The sequence below is a fragment of the Ceratotherium simum genome, chromosome Y, assembly GCF_057802395.1.
Source record: "Ceratotherium simum simum isolate JZ-2026a chromosome Y, ASM5780239v1, whole genome shotgun sequence".
Lineage (NCBI taxonomy): Eukaryota > Metazoa > Chordata > Mammalia > Perissodactyla > Rhinocerotidae > Ceratotherium > Ceratotherium simum.
In genome coordinates this window covers 7,869,531-7,891,595 of record NC_141941.1, presented here as the reverse complement: position 1 = coordinate 7,891,595, position 22,065 = coordinate 7,869,531, and the positions used below count along the sequence as shown (strand labels likewise).

At 34.6% G+C, this 22,065-nt stretch overlaps 1 protein-coding gene across 5 annotated transcripts in view; it reads left to right on the top strand.

Moving 5' to 3' along the window:
- LOC147911635 (ubiquitin carboxyl-terminal hydrolase 9X-like) overlaps positions 1 to 22,065 on the top strand; it is a 142,314-nt gene that overhangs the window by 105,032 nt on the left and 15,217 nt on the right. For all 5 annotated transcript variants that reach the window (XM_087427858.1, XM_087427856.1, XM_087427857.1 and 2 more), the window contains exons 26-32: positions 6,208 to 6,316; positions 6,669 to 6,815; positions 7,648 to 7,794; positions 8,521 to 8,743; positions 10,677 to 10,897; positions 13,193 to 13,383; positions 21,368 to 21,541. In XM_087427858.1, the coding sequence (XP_087283984.1) occupies positions 6,208 to 6,316; positions 6,669 to 6,815; positions 7,648 to 7,794; positions 8,521 to 8,743; positions 10,677 to 10,897; positions 13,193 to 13,383; positions 21,368 to 21,541 (1,212 nt within the window). The remainder of the gene's footprint in view (positions 1 to 6,207; positions 6,317 to 6,668; positions 6,816 to 7,647; positions 7,795 to 8,520; positions 8,744 to 10,676; positions 10,898 to 13,192; positions 13,384 to 21,367; positions 21,542 to 22,065) is intronic.

Genomic DNA, 22,065 nt, shown 5'->3' with positions numbered 1-22,065 from the left:
CTCCTTTTACTTTTAACCTCTTTGTATCTTTGTAGCTAAAGTGAGTCTCATGTAGATATCATAGAGATGAATCTTTATTTTTTTTTGTATTTGTTTTGGCAATCTTTGCCTTTTAATGGGAGAGCTTAATCCCTTTAAATTTAAAGTAAGGAATGACTTACTCTGATATTTAACTGTTTATTTTCTGTATGTCCTAAATACTTAATTTTCCTCAATTCTTCCACTACTGCTTTTTTTAAAAAGTGTACCATTTTGATTCCTTTTTTTCTTTTTCTGTATGTATTTTTTATAGGCTTTCAGTGGTTATCCTTAGGATTTCCATTAATATCCTAAACTTAGTCTAGTTTGAATAATAATTGTTTGGATAATACCAACTTGGTTTCAATAATATACAAATACTCTTCTTTTGTGCATTTGATTTCCTCCCCTTTATATTTTTGTTTTTACAGATTACATTTCTAAACACTGTGTGACCTTTAAAATAGACTTAAAATTATTGTTTTGTGCATTTGCCTTTTAAATCATATAATAAGAAAAGAGGAACTTCACAACAAAAGTACACTGGTACTGGCTTTTGCATTTTCCTATATAGTTACCTTTCACAGTGTTGTTACTTCTTCATTTGGCTTCAGATTACTGGCTACTATTCTTTCATTTGCTTGTAGGATGCCCTTTTAGCAATTCTTTTAGGGCAAGTCTAGTAACAAAATATCTTAGTTTCTCCTTATCTAGGAATTTTTTCTTCATTCTTACTTTGCACCCTCTATTAGACTTCTTAGTTGGTGGTTTTTTTCTTTTGTCACTTTATATCTGTAATTCTGAGAAATCATCTATAAAATCTTATAGAAGATCGCTTCTGTATGACAAATTTCTTCATGCTTTATGCTTTCATAATTTCGGCTTTGATTCTTGACAATTTGACTATAATATGTCTCAGTTTGGCTCTCTCTGAGGTTTTCCTGTATGGCGTTTGTTGCCCTTGTTGGATGTATATTTTCCTGTCTTTCATCAAATTTGGGAAGTGCTAGGCCATTATTTCTTCAAATATTCTTTCGGTCTCTTTTTATCTCTTCTGTCTTCTCCTGGGACTTTTCATGTTACATATGTTGGTCCACTTAGTGGTGTGTCACACATCTCTTAGGCTTTTTTCATTTTTCTTTCTTTGTTTTCTTTTTGCTCTTTATACTGGATTGTTTCAACTTTTCTCTTCAAGTTCACTGCATTTTTCTCTGCCTTTCAAATTTGCTGTTGAACCCTTCTATGGAGTTTTTTATTTCAGTTATTGAATTTTTTATTCAGAATTTCTTTTTGGGTCTTCGTATAATTTCTGTCTCTTTTTAAGTATTATCAGTTTGTTTATTCATTATTATTCTGTTGTACTGTAGTTCTTTGATCATATTCAAGAGTATTTTAAAATCTTCATCTAGAAAGTCCAATGTGTGTCTTCCTAAGGGACAGTAACTGACTATTTATTTTTTCTCTTTGAATTGGTGAGTCTTCCTTGTTTCTATGTATGCTTTGTGACTGTTTTTTTCTGTCAAAAACTGTGTATTTGAATATTATAATGTGGTAACTCTGAAATCAGTTGCATCCTCCTTCTCCAGGGTTTCCTCTTGATTATTAAAGCGTTAGATTGTGTTCTGCCAGTGTTTTGACTGAATACAAAACAATCTCGTTTTTGCTTTGGTTTTCTGTTAGCACATTCCTGTAGCACTTTGCCCAAATATTTTTAGTTCTGCTTTAGCTTTCACTTCATAATTGTACTGAGCCTATGTATTAGCTTGAGATGAAAATTTAGTGTCATGTTATGTATTTTTCAGCATGTGTCTTATGCAGAGCATGCATGTGATTTTTCTAAATTCTTCAGTGTTTTGGGCTGCTTTTCAATATCCTAACTTCCTCTCCCAAAAAAAAAACTGTCCAGTTTTTGCTCCTTGGCCTTCCTATGTCTATTGTATGTCTCAATTGTAATCTTTCCTCCTAACAGCTGTGAGTTTTCCTGTTGCCTTACAATGTTTATGATGAGCGCCTGCCACTTTCTACCATAAGTGAGTTCTGAGGAAAGAGAGATAAGTGTTCTGTGTACGCCAGTTGTTCTAGAAGCCTTAGATAGACTACAACAAGCACAATAGTTTGCAGATGAGGTCTGCTTTGCTCCATCCAGAAACAGGGACCAGGGTCTCGCTGGGAATGTGGCCTGCCATCTTGAAGACCTCTACCGCAGAGGGCAGGAGGTGGGGCAACACCAAAAACTTTACTATCAATTTTAAGTTGCCATTTTCTGGATTCATTGTTTGCTTAGTTGATGTAAATCTTTGTTTTCCAGGGTTCTAACGGTGTTTTGTTGGTTTTTGATGTTTCAGTGGAGGGACAGGAGCTTGGAGCTGGCTGCTCTGTAGTTTGCTTCTATCATTATTTTTTGAGCACTAATTATCATTTTTTGAGCACTAATTAATTGTTTTCTAGTTTCAGAATTCATTTGCGTTAAAAAAGTTTGTTTTAGGGGCCGGCCCCGTGGCATAATGGTTAAGTGCGCATGCTCCGCTGCTGGCAGTCCAGGTTCAGATCCCAGGTGCGCACCGATGCACCGCTTGTCAGGCCATGCTGTGGCAGCGTCCCATATAAAGTGGAGGAAGATAGACACAGATGTTAGCCCAGGGCCGGTCTTCCTCAGTGAAAAGAGGAGAATTGACATAGATGTTAGGTCAGGGCTGATCTTCCTCACACACAAAAAAGTTTAATTTAGCACATTAAGAAAATCTGATTAAAATGTTTGAATAGGACATTAGCCTCCTAAGAGCTACACAGATGTTAGCTTTTTGTTTTGTTGTAGGTAGTAATTGTGTGTGGGTTTTTTGTTTTGTTTGTTTGTTTGTTTGTTTTGCTGAGAAACATTCTCCCTTAGCTAACATCTATTGCTCATCCTCCTCTTTTTGCTTGAGGAAGATTTGCCCTGAGCTAACATCTGTGCCAGTCTTCTCTGTTTTGTATGTGAGTCGCCGCCACAGCATGGCAGCTGATGAGTGATGTAGGTCCGGCCCAGGAATTGAACCTGGGCCAAAGTGGAGCACGCTGAACTTAACCACTAGGCCACTGGCCTGGCCCCTAGATTTTACTCTTAAGCCAGTGATTCACAACGGGAGGTGGGATTGGGAAGGTTGTTAGGACCTCCACTGGTTGGAGGCCAAGAATGCTGCTAAATATCTACAATTAACAGAGCTGCTTTCTTATGCCCTGACTTAAGTGAAAGGCGTTGCAGGGTTTTGAGTAGAGGTGGAATATGTTTGACTTAACATTTCAAGTTTTCTTCTTAGACTGCTGTATCAGAAAATGACAAGTATCAGATGTTTGAGTTGTATACTTATTTTTCTAACGAGCTTGAGTATTGCACTCTGAAATACCTTTGACAATTTGTAAAAGTATTAGATCATTTCTTCAGAAAATTGTGAAGAAAGGCATACATGTGGAACAGTTTAGATGCTGTTTTGGAGGTTTTCAGAACCCCATCCATGGTTTTAAATATCAGAGTGACTTTTAAAGCTCTTGATTACATTTGGGGAAATCAGACCAGTAATATATGGTTTACTGAAACTGAAGCATATATTACTTCTTCTTTTTCCCTTCCCCTTGCTCCTTCATTACTTATTAATATTTCAGGGAAACATTAATGTAGATGAAGGAAATCTCAGATAGCCTCTATTTGTAGGGTAATGAAAGGAAAGGAGAAGAGAACTGGATCCTTGGCATTTGGACAATTAATCTGGATTGTAAATGGAAGATATACATGTCCATTCACACACCACGTCTTCCATGCTCTTAATTTTAATTTTGTTTCTCCTAATTTGAAATTTTTCTCATTACACAAACGTTGCTAACGATTTTCCAACAGGCAACCTAAAGGAAAACTGTTTCTTGAGGGTTATGTTTGGGGTTGGCAAAATTTTTGCTCTTAAATTATTGAGTAGGATTAGTAGTCACGTGACTTCTACCATTTGAGAAAATATTTGAAAGAAAGTTATAAAATGGCTACCATCATACTTATGATAACTCCATCTTGTTCCCAAAGGATCAAGAATAAATATTTGCACAAGAAAATAAATATAGGACAATAACAAAATAAAAATAAATGAGTGAGAATATTGGAGTAAAATTAAAGATAGAAAAGTTAAGGTGAAGCCAAGAGGGGGCTTAATACATAGAACCTAAAATTCTTTACATTTGAACCACAAAATTGTTTCAGAGCGTTAGGCGCTAAGCAAGAAGAGAGAAACACGGTACTTATCCACAAAAATGTAATTTATAATGCTCTCTCAGTCACCAGTGGTACCTAACAGGTCTTAGGCTTTGTTCTTGGTGCCAGGGACTCATCAACAAAGCTTGAAGGAGCTTGCTTTTGTCAAAGATTAGTGATATCACTATTCAACACTGAAAGGAAGAGACAGGGTTTAATTAATCACTTAACGATAGTAAGAGAGAGCTATGCCAGTTAGGCACTTTCTTTGAGCAAAGCAGACAGTGTGGAGTTCAGTCGTTGGCAGACTTAGACAGGTGTCATTGAGTTGGTATTACAGCCATGCAATGCTTAATGATGTGGACACATTCTGAGAAATACGTTGCTAGGCGATTTTGTCATTGTGCAAACGTCATAGAGTGTGCTTACACAAACCTAGATGGTACATAGAGTCAGGATCATCAATATTACTATCTTCTATACCTCTACATCTTATTCCACTGGAAGGTCCTCAGGGGCAGTAAACACACTGTCATCTCCTGTGATAAGAGTGCTTTCCTCTGTAATACCTCCTGAAGCACCTGCCTGAAGCTTTTGTTGAGGGTGTGTCACTCTTTTCAGAAATTATCAGCTCCGTTATAATCTTGTGGGATCTCCATGATATATGTAGTCCATCATTGACAGAAACATCGTTAAGTGGCACATGACTGTATTTGTAGATTCACATTATTCAGGTGACACTGGTGGTTGGTAGGTGTATTTATTGGAGTCTGTTGCTGATGAGCTGAGTTTTGAAAGAAAGGGCTGGCACTGTTTGGGATGTTTGCAAAAGCTTTTTCACTGAGGCAGTTGTCCTTTATTGAGTAGATTTAAAACTGTTTTTGATGGCTTTGTTTTACTATGACTACAGAGAAGAATTAGGCTTTTCTTAAATTTATGAACAGTTTTAATTTCTCATTTTTGAGGGGAGATACAGACCTCGAACTTGTAAACAAGTAGTATTTACCAACTCGGTAACTATTTATTATTGTAACTTGGTAACTATTTATTATTGGTTATAACTATTGTAACCTCTTATGTTTTAGGTTACAGAGTCATGGCAATAAACGAAATAGGTATTCTAGAGTGATTAGTACATTGTACAGTGTTTTTTAAACATATAGATAAATAATAATCAGATAAAGTTCCTGGTCCTGAGATTAGAGACGGATTTTTCCAAAGCTTCTCTAACAGATGATATTATACAGTATAATCTTCAGACGGTCCTCAGACTTTGGTGTACATCAGAATCATTGAAAATGCTTATGAAAATGTAGATTGTTGAGCCTCTCTCCTTGAGTTTCTGAGTCAGTAAGTATAGAATAGGCCCAAAAATTTGTATTTCTAAGAATTTCCCAAGTTCCCAGATAGTGTTGATGCTGCTCGTCTAACAAGCATATTTTGAGAACCACTGATCTATGATGTCAGGATAGCTTCATCTATATTGAATTTCCATGAGTTCTTTGCTTCAAAGCACAGTTCATTGAAAATAATTCTGTGGGAGGCCAAAGAAATGTATAGAGCTTATTACATGGCACCTTGTATAGTATTTGTAGGGGTATTTCCAGATTGTTCATGAGAGGTTTTACAAGATATCCTGCAAATAAAGACATGTTTTATTTGTGTATGCTTACTAATTATATGGTCCAGACCCACCCCTGATTCACAGTGCATATTAAAGACTCTTAGAAGTCAAATATTAAGAAACTTTAAACCAGTACTTCCCAGCCTATTTGGTTGTAATGTGAGGTTTAACTCCCAGAAAAATAGCTTAGGTTTATCTTTTCTGTGTTTCTAACTAAGTGCTAATGGGGGATTACCTTGTATTTTTACTGTTAATTTTTCTCCCCCGTTAAAGATAAACCAATATTTGAATACTTTATTATTGGTTTTATTCTTGAAAGTAAGATATTAAATAGAAAATGTTTTTATTTCAGAACTGTTCGTCAGTTGGCACAGGAGCAGTTTTTTCTAATGTGCACCAGATGTTGCATGGGACACAGGCCTCTGCTTTTCTTCATTACCCTGCTCTTTACCATTTTGGGGGTGAGACATTTTTTAATGGACTTATTAGTATGATTCATTCTTAAAATGAGGAACATACAGAAAATTACAATTTTAGCTTTTATTAAAATTAGTCATGTTTAATAAATAAAATAACGTAATATTTTTCACTGTTTTCTATACTATTTGTAGACTGGTTTTTATTTGCTTTTTATAAATACTTAAGGAAAAAAATAAATGACTTTGGAAAAATAGAAATTAAACTCTTATTTTATGTTATCGATATGAGGTATTGGCCACTTCATTTACCAATTTTCTGGGTTTTATAAAAAATTAATATGAATTCTGAGCATGAACCTTGTGAGTTCATATTGTTTCAATTATGATATTTTAGAGCACAGCAAGAGAGAGAGGTAAATATGCAGGTGACTATTTCACTCTTCTGCGGCAACTTCTTAATTATGCTTATAGCAGCAATATTAATGTACCCAATGCTGAAATTCTTCTCAACAATGAAATTGATTGGCTCAAAAGGATTAGGGTAAGTTGTATAATACTAAGTTTATTACATCATTGTTAAATTAATTGCCTTATTAAAAGAGGGTTTGTAGGTTAGAGTATTTATGTTAAATTAAAAAACCCTAGGAATAATAAAAAGGAACAAAATCTCTTATTTTCATGGGTGAATCAATAACTCGTAATTCATAGAAAGTACAACTAGTTTTGTTACATAACTGTTTTGTTTTAGTTGTGACTTGGTGTGCTGAATGTTCAGTTTCTTCCATTTTCATATTTTTGACTTTTTTTGCAAATTATATTTATTGAAGATTCTTAGAATTTTTTTTAATCAAAAAAGTGTGATAGATTAGCATTTATATTTAACCACTTGATACCTGTTACTTATACAGAATTCTGTAAGATTATGTTTCTGAAATGTGTAGCTTTGGACCTTCAGATTAGCATTCTCCCAGTGGTTTTTTTAAAGCCTACTTATATAATAGGATTTCTCAACCTTGGCATCATTGACATTTTGGACCAGATTATTTCTTGTTTTGAGGAGATGTGCTATCTGTTGTAGGATGATGAGCTGCACCCTGGTCTCTAATAATTAATTAAGTGATGGCTTAGTAATTTTCCTTTCCTCCCAGTTGTGAAAGCCTAAATTATCTTCAGACATTGCCAGTGTCCTCTTAGGGCAAAATTGCTCACATTTACTTTTTGAGAGAGTTCTATAGAAGAACTAAGAAACTACCTGAATGGGAAGGTTTGGGAAATTATATCAGGTATCATTCCTCTCGAGCTCTCCTTTTTCTGATTATTTTTGTTGTCCTCCTTTCCTGTAAGTTAGGCCTACCGTATTTTTCCTTTGGCAGGATAATGTTAAAAACACAGGTGAAACAGGTGTTGAAGAGCCAATCTTGGAAGGCCATCTTGGGGTAACAAAAGAGTTATTGGCCTTTCAAACGCCTGAGAAAAAGTATCATATTGGTTGTGAAAAAGGAGGTGCTAATCTCATTAAAGTAAGTTCTAAATTTTGGTACTAAATTAGTTATGACCTATTAAATATTTGTCAGCAAATCTCATAGCTCTGTAATATTGAGCTCCGTAATATTTTGTCATTGAGATGTCATCTTAGGCTTTTTTCTTTATTATTTACCTTATAAAAACATATATCTCCATGAAGATTACCGTAATTTTTTAATCAATGTGTGCCTCCCCTTCTTAAGAGATTTTTTAATTAATTGTAAATGAAAATTCAGATACAATGTTTGAGAACGTTAATAAGCAGCATTATTTTATCTTGCTATTTATTTAGTAAATGTAAATTTTTACTTCATCATACTAAAATGAGGAAAACATTTATCTTTTATCTTCTATTTCTTCAGATGTGTCTTGTAATTCAAGGAAAAAGATTGTCATTTTAATGTACTTTATTTTTATTTAAAATAAATTTAATTCTGTTCATATTTGATTAAAGAAGTAGATTGATTTAGAATGTATGTTTTCTTAAATTATAGTCAGCTTTTTTTTAATACCTAAAAATATCTGGAAAATTGAGTATGTTTGTTAATTACAGTAATAGTGTTCTAAAGTAGAATTTTATTTACTATTTGAAAATCTCAAATTGTTTTCAAGATGTATTGAGTTGTTAATTCTGTGAAGTAATGATAAAAATATTTCCTTCAGGGATGTTTTTTCCTAAAATATATATTATAATGTGTGATCTGTTTTTTCCAACTCTTTAGGAATTAATTGATGATTTCATCTTTCCTGCCTCCAAAGTTTACCTGCAATGTATGAAAACTGGAGAACTGCCCCCCGAGCAGGCTATCCCAGTGTGTAGTTCACCAGCTACCATCAGTGCTGGTTTTGAACTACTTGTAGCATTAGCTGTTGGCTGTGTAAGGAATCTCAAACAGATAGTAGACTGTTTGACTGAAATGTATTACATAGGCACGGCAATAACTAGTGAGTATTTGAACTTGTAAAGTTTTTGTTGATTGATAATATTTCCATGTTTAAAATTCTGGGGTTTTTTCTTTTAGAAAATGCTTAACTTGTGTTTGGTTTTAGCAACTAGTAACTATTTTAATCATTTTAATAATCAGACATGTAATTAAGACCATATAAGTACAGAACCTTTAGACAGAAAAATTTTCAAATGTATATATAAAATGCCTTCCTGTAGGTAGTTCAAGTAACTTGACAAAACGTTTTATTTCATATATAAAATAAAATCCAAACTCAAGAGTAGTAAGACAAATTAGATGTTACAGAATTTCACAGTTAAAACTAAAAATGTATGCATTGGAGAGATTGCCAAGCCCTCACTCAGAGATTTCTTAATGTTATTTTACTCTTGAGTTCTAAGAAAGTTACAGTTTTGAACATCAGAATGTGAGAAGCTAACATTTGAGTGCATTTTATTATATTCTCAATTAATCCCCACGTCAGTCCCAGGAGGTAGGAAGCTATCTTTAGATCTTTTTTTTTTAAGTTATTGTATTGAGGCTTATAACACTGTGTAAATTTCAGTTGTACATTATTATGTTTCTGTACAGACTGCATCGTGTTTACCACCAATAGTCTAGTTTTTATCCGTCACCATACATGTGTCCCTTTACCCCTTTTGCTCTCCCCCGACCCCCTTCCCCTCTGTCTTTAGGTCTTGTAAGAACTGAAACTCAAAAAGGAGGGGAATGTAAGTAAAACAATAGAAAATAAGAACATAAAATCTGGTTAATTTTAAGAGAAAATCAAAACTTGAAAATATAAAGTACAGTATTCAATATTAATCTTAAGAACATCTGAAATTATCTTTATTATGCTGTCTTTTGGAGTGTAAAAAAGGTTTCCATCTTATTTGAGGTGTGTCTAGCTAACCCTGTTTGTTTATGCTGTGGAATCTGTATATAGAGAGGAGATGCTTAAAAACTTAATTATGTTTATTTAAATTCATTTATTTAGCTTATGGATTTCATGGTTATATTTTCACATATGAAAGATATACACTGAAAGTGTTAATTTCTTACCCATTCCATATGCCTGGTTCAGGGATTGTCTCTATATGCAAGTTCTACATATGTATATCTTTGTTTAGATTTTTTTCTTTTAACACAAAGGGAAATATACTGCACACAGTGTTCTTCACTTTTGTTCAGTTTTGCACTTAGTAATATATCTATCAGCACATGAAGGTCTTCTAATTCTGTTTATTGGAAATCCTGTTTATAACTTGCAATTCTCTAATTTATGTAATCCATCTCCAAGAGAGTTATTAATGTTTAGGTTGTTTTGGGTTTTATGGTAGGTAGAGGGAGGTGTAAAGTGATTTACAGTTCGTACAGACATTTCAAACACACTATCTTATTGATTCCTCAACATAAAATTGTGGGTATAGGCAAGGTAATTTTTACTCTTACCACTTTATAGGGAATGAAAACAGGGATATTCACTTGAAGGTTATAATTTTTGTGATTTGGAACCATGACTTCAACCTAAATGATCTCAAGTCACTTTAATAAGTGATTAAATGTGTAAAATTAAAACTGAGAAAACTGTAATGTTTTGATAGATTTGTCTCAGCCCCTGTGAATTGAAGGCACTTAAATAAAGCAAGGACTATGATTATGCAAAGAAATTTAATATTATACCATCTTATATAACTTTCTAAGAAGATTGTCATAGAAGAAACATCAGTAAAAATATGGACTCAGTAGTTCTGTAGTAAGGATCTGTGTAGTGGTGCACATTGTTGAAATAAAAATTTAGAGTACTCTTGCAAGGTGGTTGTATTGGCGATGGAGTTGTTGTTCATGTTCATTATTCAGCATAAAAGAGCTGCCAGTGGACGGATTCATTATTTTCATGTTATGAGGATTTTTATTTCTTCTTCTCTCAGCTTGTGAAGCACTTACTGAGTGGGAATATCTACCACCTGTTGGACCCCGCCCACCAAAAGGATTTGTGGGACTCAAAAATGCTGGTGCTACTTGTTACATGAACTCTGTGATCCAGCAGCTGTACATGATTCCCTCCATCAGGAACAGTATTCTTGCAATTGAAGGCACAGGTAGTGATACAGATGATGATATATTCAGTGATGAGAAGCAGGACAGTGAGGTAAATTTTAATTATATATTCTTTTCTTGTGTGTTTAAATATCTTGACACTAGATATTGTTTTTTTTTCTCTTAGAGTACTGTATTTCTCATAGGATGTTTTTGAATTGCATTTGATGATAGGACAAGAATCTCTGAGTTGATTCCTCTGGCATGTCATAGTGCTTATTATCTAATAGACATTAAACTGCAGTTGATAATCTTTATCACAGCTTTTCTGTTCGTTTTTTTAAAAAGCAGGAGTTAATCATGTTTTGTGCTACATGGTAAATATAATTTAGTGTTTGTAAAGTGATAAATATCTTCATTTTTAAATAACTAAATTATATTTTCATTCTTTAACTTCTTAAAGTATATTATTCCATTTAGTTTATTCCCCCTTTTATATTATTTATCAGTTTCATAATCTGTGCTTATTTTTAGGATACTATTCATATTTTTCTTAGAGTAGGGCTTTTTCTAGTAAGGAAACAATTCTGTTTGCTATTTTAAATAGTGCTGTACATTCTTGTTAATAGATAATCAGGCTACGTACCAAAAGTATTCAAGGTAGAATAAAACAATAGAAAAGTTAGGTTTTAGTGGCAGATAGAGTATGTATAACTAAAATGTGGTTCTTACATACATAAATTTGGAGTATGTAAGTTTTATGTTTATATTGAAATTGTGTTTTTTTTAATCTTCCACTATTTTCTTTTTTTGCGGTGGAGTGGGGTGGGGAGAGGAAGATCAGCCCTGAGCTAACATCTGCCAATCCTCCTCTTTGTGCTGAGGAAGACTGGCCCTGGGCTAACATCTGTGCCCCTATTCCTCCACTTTATCTGGGACGCTGCCACAGCGTGGCCTGACAAGCAGTGCGTCAGTGTGTGCCTGGGATCCGAACCCAGGCCGCCAGCAGCAGAGTGTGCGCACTTAACCGCTACACCATGGGGCCAGCCCCTTCACTATTTGCTTTATACAAGTTTATAGAAACTAGTAGGGGAGACAATATTCTGACTGTAACAAATGGTTGTTCCTTCATTGCTACATTTCTTTCCTTCACTGGCCAAAACTAGTTTGGCTTTCGAGTAGTAGTTAACCACTTACAGAGATTCTGAAACATACACCTGCCTTCGCTTTTCTCAGATCTGATAAATCACACCATCCAAGCGTTAAGATCAGGATACATTTACTTTTTTTGGAGTCTCCTTGTGGGGTGCCTATATCAGTACCTGGTTAAAAACTGCTGTTTAAAAGAAAATTGAAATTTAAATCCTAGTTCTGTAGCCCATGTTACTGTTGGGGTGCTGACTTAAACATAAATAGAGATGGCTGTTCATACTAGCAAGAAGAAAATGAGGCAGACGATACGTAAAATTTCAATTCAGGTGTTCCACCTTTGATACTTGATACCCTGTGCTTTGTGTTGTTTCAACACTACAGTGTGGTTGTCTGCCTATTTACTAGTTTGTTTTCCTAGACTGTAATCCTCTCAAGGGCAGGAACTGGATATTGTTTGCTTCTGTATCATAAGCCTCAGACAGAGAGCAAAGAATATAAAAAGATGTTTAGTTCTCTGTAAAACAACTAAATTCTGCTTTATAGAGTGGTTAAAACCTTTTAAAGATTTTATTTATTCAGTTTTTTCCCCCCAAAGCCCCAGTAGATAGTTGTACGTCATAGGTTCACATCCTTCTAGTTGCTGTACGTGGGACTCGGCCTCGCGTTGGACGGAGAAGTGGTGCCTCGGGGCGCTCCCGGGATCCGAACCCGGGCCGCCAGCATCAGAGCGCGCGCACTTAACCGCTAAGCCACGGGGCCGGCCCAAAACCTTTTAGAACTTCTGTCGATGCTACTGTTTCTATCAAAAGGACTTTTAATTGCTATATTTATCAAGTGTTAATTCTGATTGTCACATAAATTATGTCATGTAGTATATGAAGAATGTATTATCTCTACGAGAAGAAATCAAATTCTAGGAAGGCTTAAGTAACTTATTTCCCCAGAGTTACTTATGGCAAAGCACATTTGTCTCCAGAGACTCCAGTCTACTCAACTAAACTTTTCTCTCTTATACTACCTCCTTTGATGTTCAGGATTATTCTTTTTTGATTTTTTTTTTTGTGTGTGATAACTTATCTGTGAAATCATGATGATAAGCACTAATATTATAAACTGAAAGTTGTATGCTTTAGATATACAGAATATAAAATAATGCAAATCATTCATTCACTATTGGTGTTTTTCTCAACTTATTTCACTATACTTTTAAAGTTAAATTAGCTCATCAGTGTTGTTGTTTTTTTTTTATCTCTAGAGTAATGTTGATCCCCGAGAGGATGTATTTGGATATCCTCATCAATTTGAAGACAAACCAGCATTAAGTAAGACAGAAGATAGGAAAGAGTACAATATTGGTGTCCTAAGACACCTTCAGGTCATCTTTGGTCACTTAGCTGCTTCCCGACTGCAATACTATGTGCCCAGAGGATTTTGGAAACAGTTCAGGTAAATTATGGAAGGATGATAATTTTGGTTTTATAAAAATCTCAATATACTAACTTTAAATTTCTAAAATGTATGGTTAGAATATATAATTATTTAATATTTAAACAATAGTAATATTCTAGCTGTCCTTCTTAGGCAGTTTTTTCTTTATCATTGTCCCAATAGGAGGTAACAATTATCACAGTAAAAAGAGACAGTATTCTTTCGTTTCAAGATGTAGTTAACTTTTTATTATGGAAAACTTTATTATTATGGAAAACTTCTGAATTATGGACAAACAAAATACTGAAATGTAGTCATCTCCTGGATTCAGCAGTTCTCACCTGAAGCAAATGCCAGATATATTCTTTTTATCTGTATAGCTATTTTACTTATGTGTCTCTAAGATTTTTCAAATAAGCATAACCATAATACTGTTAAACACCTAAATAAAAACTCCTTAATATGACTACTTCCTAGTCACTGTTTAAATTTACCCAGTTTAAATTTTTTTTATAGTATGATTTTTTATTTTATTTTATTTTATTTTTTGGTGAGGAAAATTAGCCCTGACTAATTAGCATCCATTGCTAATTTTTTAGCTGAGGGAGTCCTCTTTTTGCTGAGAGATGTCGGCCCTGAGCTAACATCTGTCCCCATCTTCCTAGATTTTGTATGTGGGATGCCACCACCGCATGGCTTGATAAGCAGTGCATAGGTCTGCATCCAGGATCTAAACCTGTGAACCCCAGAGCCTCTGAAGCTGAGCATGCAAATTTAGCCACTACGCCGCTGTGCCAGTCCCACAGTATGATTTTTAAAAGCTGAATCAGGGCCCATTTTACTGCAAGTGTCTGATAGGTTTCAGGAGTCTCTTTTTTGTGTGTGTGTGAGGAAGATCAGCCCTGGGCTAACATTGGTGCCCATCTTCCTCTACTTTATATGGGACGCCTCCACAGCATGGCTTGACAAGTGGTGTGTCGGTGCAAGCCTGGGATGTGAACCTGCGAACCCTGGGCTGCTGAAGTGGAGAGCATGTACTTAATAGCTGAGCCACCAGGCTGGCCCCTCAAAAATCTCTTTTTACGTATAAGTTTCTCCTTTCATTGTTTTGTTTTTTTGGTTGGGACTTTGGGGCTTTTGTTTGTTTGCAGTTATGAATGAAGAAACCAAGTAGTTTGCCCTGAAGGTTTCCCACAGTCTAGATTTTCCTAATTGCGTTCCTCTGGTGTTTTTTAATATTTTCTGTTTTCCTCTGTCCCTGTATTTTTTAGTTTTGCAGGTCATATGGTCTGTCACAACTACTCAATTCTATTCTTATAACAAGAAAGCAATCATAGACATATGTAAATGAACAGGGTGTGGCTGTGTTTCACTAAAACTTTGCTCTTGGATGCTGAAATTTTAATTTCATATTATTTTCACTTGTTATGAAATACTATTGTTTTGATTATTTTTCAACCATTTAAATATATATAAAACTATTCCTAGTTTCCAGATGATACATAGGCAATAGGCCAGATTCGGCTCACAGACTGTAGCTTACTTAGCCATGATCAAGAGGCTTGATCAGATTCAAATATGATTTTATTCCCCATATGCAATGGCAAGACTACTTCAGAGGTGGTGATTTTAATTCCTTGAGGGCATATGTCTTTGTTTATGTGATATTGAATTATGTAGTGGCATTGACTGTGTCCATTAATTCATATGGTTACACAATGGCAATATTCTACTTTTATCATTGCTTGTTAATTCATTAACTAGATTGGGTCTGTAAAGAGAAGCTTAATCTCATCAATTAGTTAATTTAATAATACAAATCTATTAGAAAAATAGGATAAATAACTATTTTCTTTTCTTTTTGTAAATTTGTTAATTAATTGTATAGTTTCCTAGCATCCTTCTAAAGTGACTGTAAAATTTGGTCTATCTTTTGGTTTTAAAAAACTGAATTACATCTTGATCTGGTTTCCTTTCTTTTGTTAATTTTATCAAGGCCTACTTTGTGTGTGTGTGTGTCAGGAAGATCAGCCCTGTGCTAATATCTGCCAGTCCTCCTCTTTGTTGCTGAGGGAGATTGGCCCTGGGCTAACATCCATGCCCATCTTTCTCCACTTTATATGGGACACTACCACAGCATGGCTTGCCAAGCAGTGTGTCGGTGCATGCCCGAGATCCAAACCTGCGAACCCCGGCCCCCCGCAGCCAAGCGCGAGCACTTAACCGCTTGCGCCACCAGGCTGGCGAGGCCTACTTTTTATTATGCCCAACTACAGTTACAGTTACACCAACTCTGTGTGTAGAAAAAGGCTACACTCCTTCCAAGGAGTTTAAAATTCTCTCAGCAAAGTACCTCCTAAGTAGATTGCAGTTGGGTAAACAAGGGTATCATCTGATTTCTGGGTCACACTCTCTGTTTCCGTCAGGGCCGAACTCCTTGTATATTTATTAGCATATCACTTAGATTTCTTTTGAAAATCAGAAATTTATAGTACAGTGACCCCCTCCATTATTTCTCAATAAAATTTTTATATTCCACAAGTTGACTATCAGTCTAGGTCGTGAGTGATTTGCATATACATAATGCTTCTTTCCAGATATATGCCTTCCTCTTTCAGTTCTGTAACCTGGCACATACCTCTCTCTCCTTGCTACCTGTTTTAGTACAGTCACACATCATTTAATGACAAGGATACATTCTGAGAAATGCCATTAGGTGATTTCATCATTGTGCAAACATCACAGAAAGTACTTAGACAAACCCAGATAATATAGGCTACTAGACACCTAGGCTGTATGTTATTAGTCTTATGGGACCACTGTCATATATGTGGTCCATTGTTCACCGAAATGCTGTTATGTAGCACGTGACTGTACTGTTTTTTTATTCCTCCTAGCTTATGCTGTCTCTGACTGAAGGCTGTTTTGAGTATTCTAATCCATGTTTGTGTCCTTGTTCTTCCAGATTACTACACTGTACTTTACTATACTTTGAGCTTTTATCCTAAAATCTTTCACTCAGTTATTTGCATGTTTGCATGTATGTATAATTATAATTAGTTAGCAAAACTATGCGTGCCTATATCTATCTGTATCTATATATATCTCCATATAGATATGGCTAGATATATAGATACCTGGAGTTTTGCTCCTGAATTATAATGTTTGTCTTTAAATGTACTAAATTGTAATGTGTTTGTACTTTAATATAATATATTCATGTTTTTCATCTTCATAATTATTCCCTCCCTATAATGGTGGAACTCACAGTATGTCTAGCACTTTTTTATTACCTATACTCTGGACACATAATATGCTCCCAGTGTGTTTTATCTTGTGGTAAAGTTCATATAGCATAAAATTCACCATTGTACCAAAAGTTTACAATTCAGTGGTACTTAGTACATTCATAATGTTAGTGCCATCATCACCACTATTAGTTTCAGAATACTTTCATCATCCAAAAAGAAATCCCCCTCCATGCCTGTTCAAGACTCATTCCCCAGTCTCTCCTTCTTCCAACACTGGCAACAAAAATCAGTGGTCTCTGCATATGAATTTGCCTATTTTGACTATTTCATATAAATTTAATCACAGTATGTCCATTCTGGGTCCAGCTTCTTTTACTAAGCTTAATGTTCTCAAGGTGCATCCATGTTTTGGCATGCATGAGAACTTTCATGGCTGAATGACGTTCCATTGTGTGAATACTCCACGTTTTCTTTATTTAGTCATCAATTATCAGTTGATGGACATTTGGATGGTTTCCATCTTTAGCTGTTGTGAATAGTGCTTCTCTATGAACATTTATGTTGTACAAGTTTTTGTGTGCACTTAACGTTTTCCTTTCTCTTCGTGTACACCTAGGAGTGCAGTTGCTGGTTCATATGGTATTTCTGTGTTTAACTTCTTGAGGAACCACCAAACTATTGCCCAGCCCCTGTGCCATCTTACTTTCACACTGGCAAAGTATGAAGGTTGCAGTTTTTCAACATCCACGCCAACATATGTAATTTTATGATACCCTTGCTAGTGGGTGTGAAGTAGTATCTCATTGTGATTTTAATTTGCATTTCCCTAATAACTAATAGTGTTGAGCATCTTTTCATGCGTTTATTGGCCAATTATAAATTTTTTGAGGAAAACGATTAAAGTAGATTTCCCATTGTCTTTTTGTTGTTGTAAGAGTTTTTTGTATATTCCTCATACTTGGTTCTTAGTGATAAATGATTTACAGATATTTTCTCCCGTCCTGTGGACTGCCTTTTTACTCTCTTGGTGTAGTGTCTTTTGATACAGCAAATTTTAAAATTTTGATGAAGTCCTTTTTACCTGTTTTTTTCTTTTTCAGGTTTCTGCTCTAATTCACTAAATTTTTTTATTGTGGTGAAATGTTTGTAACATAAAAATTTACCATTTTAAATGTTTTTAGGTGTGTAGTTTGGTGGCATTAATTATATTCACATTTTGTGCTCAACCGTCCATCTCTAGAACTTTTTTCGTCTTCCTAAATTGAAACTTTATATACATTATTAATAACCCTCCATACTGATTTTTACTTGTTGATTTTTGTATTCTGAAAGTATGCTGAATTCAGACAACTTTTTGTGGATTCTTTAGGATATCCAATTTGGATGTCTGTATGTCTTCACCTTGCCTAATTGATTGGCCAGAATTTCTGTGTTGATAGTGAAGAAAGCAGTCATCTATGCCTTGTACTTGATCTTAGAGGAGGAAAAATTTCAGTCTTTGCTCATTAAACTCTTGCTTTACACTATATATGTTTATATTACCCAAAATGGATCAAATATCTAAACACAAGAGATAAAACCATAAAACTTTTAGAAAAAAACAAAGGGCGAAAGCTTTACAACGTTGGATTTGGTAGTGATTTCTTGGCATGACACTAAAGGCACAGGAAACAAAACAAAAAATGAAGCCAACATTCTATATTCAGTGAAAATATTCTTCAGTAGTGAAAGGGAAAAAATTATATTTTCAAATAAAGGGAAATTTGCAAAGAGTTTCTTTATAATGAAACCTGCTCTAGAAGAAATTCTAAAGAAAGTTGTGGTAGAAAGGAAAAATTTACCAGGGGATACTTGGAATTTCAAGAATAAAGGAAGGGCAACAGAAATGTGAAATACTCGGTATTTATGATACTCTTTTTTTCTTCTCTGATTTCTTCAAATTTGTATAAATATTGAAAGCAAAAATAACACTAAGTAAAAGAGATCATTCAGTGTGTATTAATGTAGTACATTTGACAATTATAGAGAGAGAAAAGTGAAGGCCATTGTATGTCTGTGAGGCTTCTGTGTTTAACTTGATAAACTTGAAATTTATTTGAAACTGTGTGTGATAACTTATGAATATATATATATATAATAATTCATAGAGCAGCCATTAAAAAGATAACACAAAGAGATACATAGACAAAAAGCCAATAGATGTGTTGAAACAGAATACTAAAATATATTTAAATAATCCAGAAAAGGGCAGAAAGGAAAAAAAACTGCTGGTATCTGAACAATAAAATAATCCTAAATTCAGTTGTATCAGTAGTAATATAAAATGTAGGCTGGTCCAGTAAAGACATAGACTGTCAGATCAGATAAAAAAACAGAAAGAACTCAAGGGGCTGGTCCCATGTCCTAGTGGTTAAGTTCTGCACGTTCTGCTTCGGCAGCCCAGGTTCAGTTCCCAGGTGCAAACCTACACTGATGGTGGACATGCTATGGTGGTGACTCACGTACAAAATAGAGGAAGGTTGGCCCAGATGTTATCTTAGGGCAAAAGAAAAAAATAAAAAGAACTCAATTATATGCAGTCTGCAAGAAAACCAATTTAAATTTAATGCTGTAGCTTAAAAGTAACCTGATGAAAGCAGACAATGATATATCACTACACATAACATCAGATTGGTTAAAATAAAAAAATAGTGACGACACCAAATGCTGGCTAGGATGCAGAGAAACTGGGTCACCTGTTGCTGGTATGAATGTAAAGTAACGTGGCCACTCTGGAAGGCAGTTTGGCATTTTCTTGTAAAACCAGACAGTTAACTCTACAATACAGTGATTGCAATCATGAACATTTATGCCAGAGCAAGGAAAACTTAGGTTTACCTCAAAACTTGTACAACTTGTACATAAATGTTCATAGCAGCTCTATTCATAATAGCTGCAAACTGGAAACAACCGAGATATTCTTTCACAGCTAAGTAGTTAAACTGGTACACCTATGTTATGTGATAACAAGGAATGACCTATTGGTGCAGCAACAGCTTGGGTGAACCTCAGCATTATGCTGAGTGAAAAAGCCAACCCCAAAGATTATGTACTGTATAATTCCCTTCGTATTTCACATACCACATTTCACATTTTTGAAATGACAAAGTTGCAGAAATGAAAGACAGATAAGTGCTTGCCAGAGGTTGGGAGCGGGGTGGCAGATAGATGGATGTGGTTGTAAAAGGATCACTTGAGAGATCCTTAAGATGGTAACTGTTCTGTATCTTGACCATGGTGGTGGACACACAGTAAAGAAATCTGAATAAGATTGGAGCTTGTATCAGTATCAATATCTTATTTACAATATTGTACTGTAGTTTTAAGATGTTACCATTGGGGGAAATTATGTGAAAGGTACACAGGATATCTTTGTGTTATTTCTTACAACTCTATGTGATTCTACAGTTTTCTCAAAAGTAAAATTAATTTTTTAAAAAAATCAAATGATGGAAAAAGATAAAACATGAAATCACTAATAGAAGAAAAGTTGAAAGAATAAAGTCAAGTAACTTCGAAAAAAATATTTTGACTGGATACGGTAAAGCTTAAAAATGTTTGTTTCAAGGAATTAAGAATACAGAAAGCTTTGACACTAACTTAGTAGCATTAGGAAATTTTGAGGGGGGGTGGAGGTATGGTTTGGGATCTTGATTGCGGTGGTCCTTATGCAACTGTCTGCATTTGAGAACGTTCACATACTTTTCTCTAAAAAGATTGGATGTTACTGTATGCAAATTTAAGATTAATTTTTAAAAATTAGCCACTTTTTAAAATTGGAAAAGCATACAACAACAACAAAAGACAGCATCCTTAGGAAGTTTAAACTTTTTTGCCAGGTTTTTTGCTAAAAATGAGTATGTTTCATTCCTTTATGTATATTATTCTATAAATTTTAAATTAGATGTTATTAATACCTTCCTAGGTTTTAGCAGCAACAGTTCTCGTTTTGTGTACACACAATTGGTGTTTTCTCAGGATTGGTTGGCCTAAGTTTTAAATTCATTCAGACTATTGAAAATACAATAGCTGTAGAAAAGGACAAACCTTTCTCTTTTCCTTTTGAAAAATCACTTTAGTTAGTAATAAATGGCTGTGAACTTTGCCATATCGCACCCAAAGTTTAAGCAGAATTAAATATCAAAGTAGTACAGTCAGGCGGTGCTTAATGACTGGGATACATTCTGAGAAACACATCCTTAGCAGATTTTGTCATTGTGTGAACATCTTAGAGTATACTTACACAAACCAGCTGGTATAGCCTACACTTAGGCTATATGGTACTGATCATGTGGGACCACCATTGTATCATTGTTGACCAAAATGTCATTATGCAGTGCATTACTGGAATTATAATATCCAGATAAGAGTGAGTTTCCCCTCTCATGTTAATAGTCTCTTTGCTTGAATTCAAAATGCAAAATGCTGTTTCATGAGGCAAACATCATTCTTAGTACCTGCTACCTATCTTAGCCACATCAATAGTTTCATGATAATTCTTTGACACCAGAGTACCATTTTTACTACGAGCCTCACTTTTATTACCATGCCACCTGATACATAGCGTGTATTGGTTTATTTCTACTTCCTTCATGAAGGGATAAAGTATCAGCTTATATTTCTCATGTCGTTACTTTTGTTGTTATGACAAGTAAAATAAGGATATTCTGGGCATATAGAATAGTACTTGTTTTATTCCATTTTCTTTTTAGGCTTTGGGGTGAACCTGTTAATCTGCGCGAACAACACGATGCCTTAGAGTTTTTTAATTCTTTGGTTGATAGTTTAGATGAAGCTTTAAAAGCTTTAGGACATCCAGCTATACTGAGTCAAGTCCTAGGTGGCTCCTTTGCTGATCAGAAGATTTGCCAAGGCTGCCCACATAGGTAAGTGTTAACTAATGTTTTTAATATATACTTTGTATGGGTCTTGTTTTTAATAGTGTAAATAAAATTTTCACTAGCACTTATGTTTGAAAGCAGAGTGTATCAATTATTATTGAATGCCTAGGACTGTGAATGAATTACATCTCTGTATTATTCCTCGCTATTTTTGTTTTTTTTTCTTTTCAGTCACATTTGGTTCTTTTTACTCTACTGAATATGTTACCACTTTCTCTTACATGCTTTGTCATAGCCTAGAACATAAAGTGGCATTTTCCATAAACCTACAGTTATTACTTGAAGTATTTGTCTGTCATGTTATAATTAAAATAATTGAAATATCTTAAATACAGTAAATTTAAAAGATAAGTTTAGAAGATAAATACAATAATTTTAGGCAAGTGTGGAACACTATTTCCTGTAAAAATTTAAAAGCTGACTTTTAAATTACCATTGATTTTTGTCATTCTTGAGACATTCGGTATGTTTGCACATCAAACCGTTTAACAGTCATTGACAAGACTCAA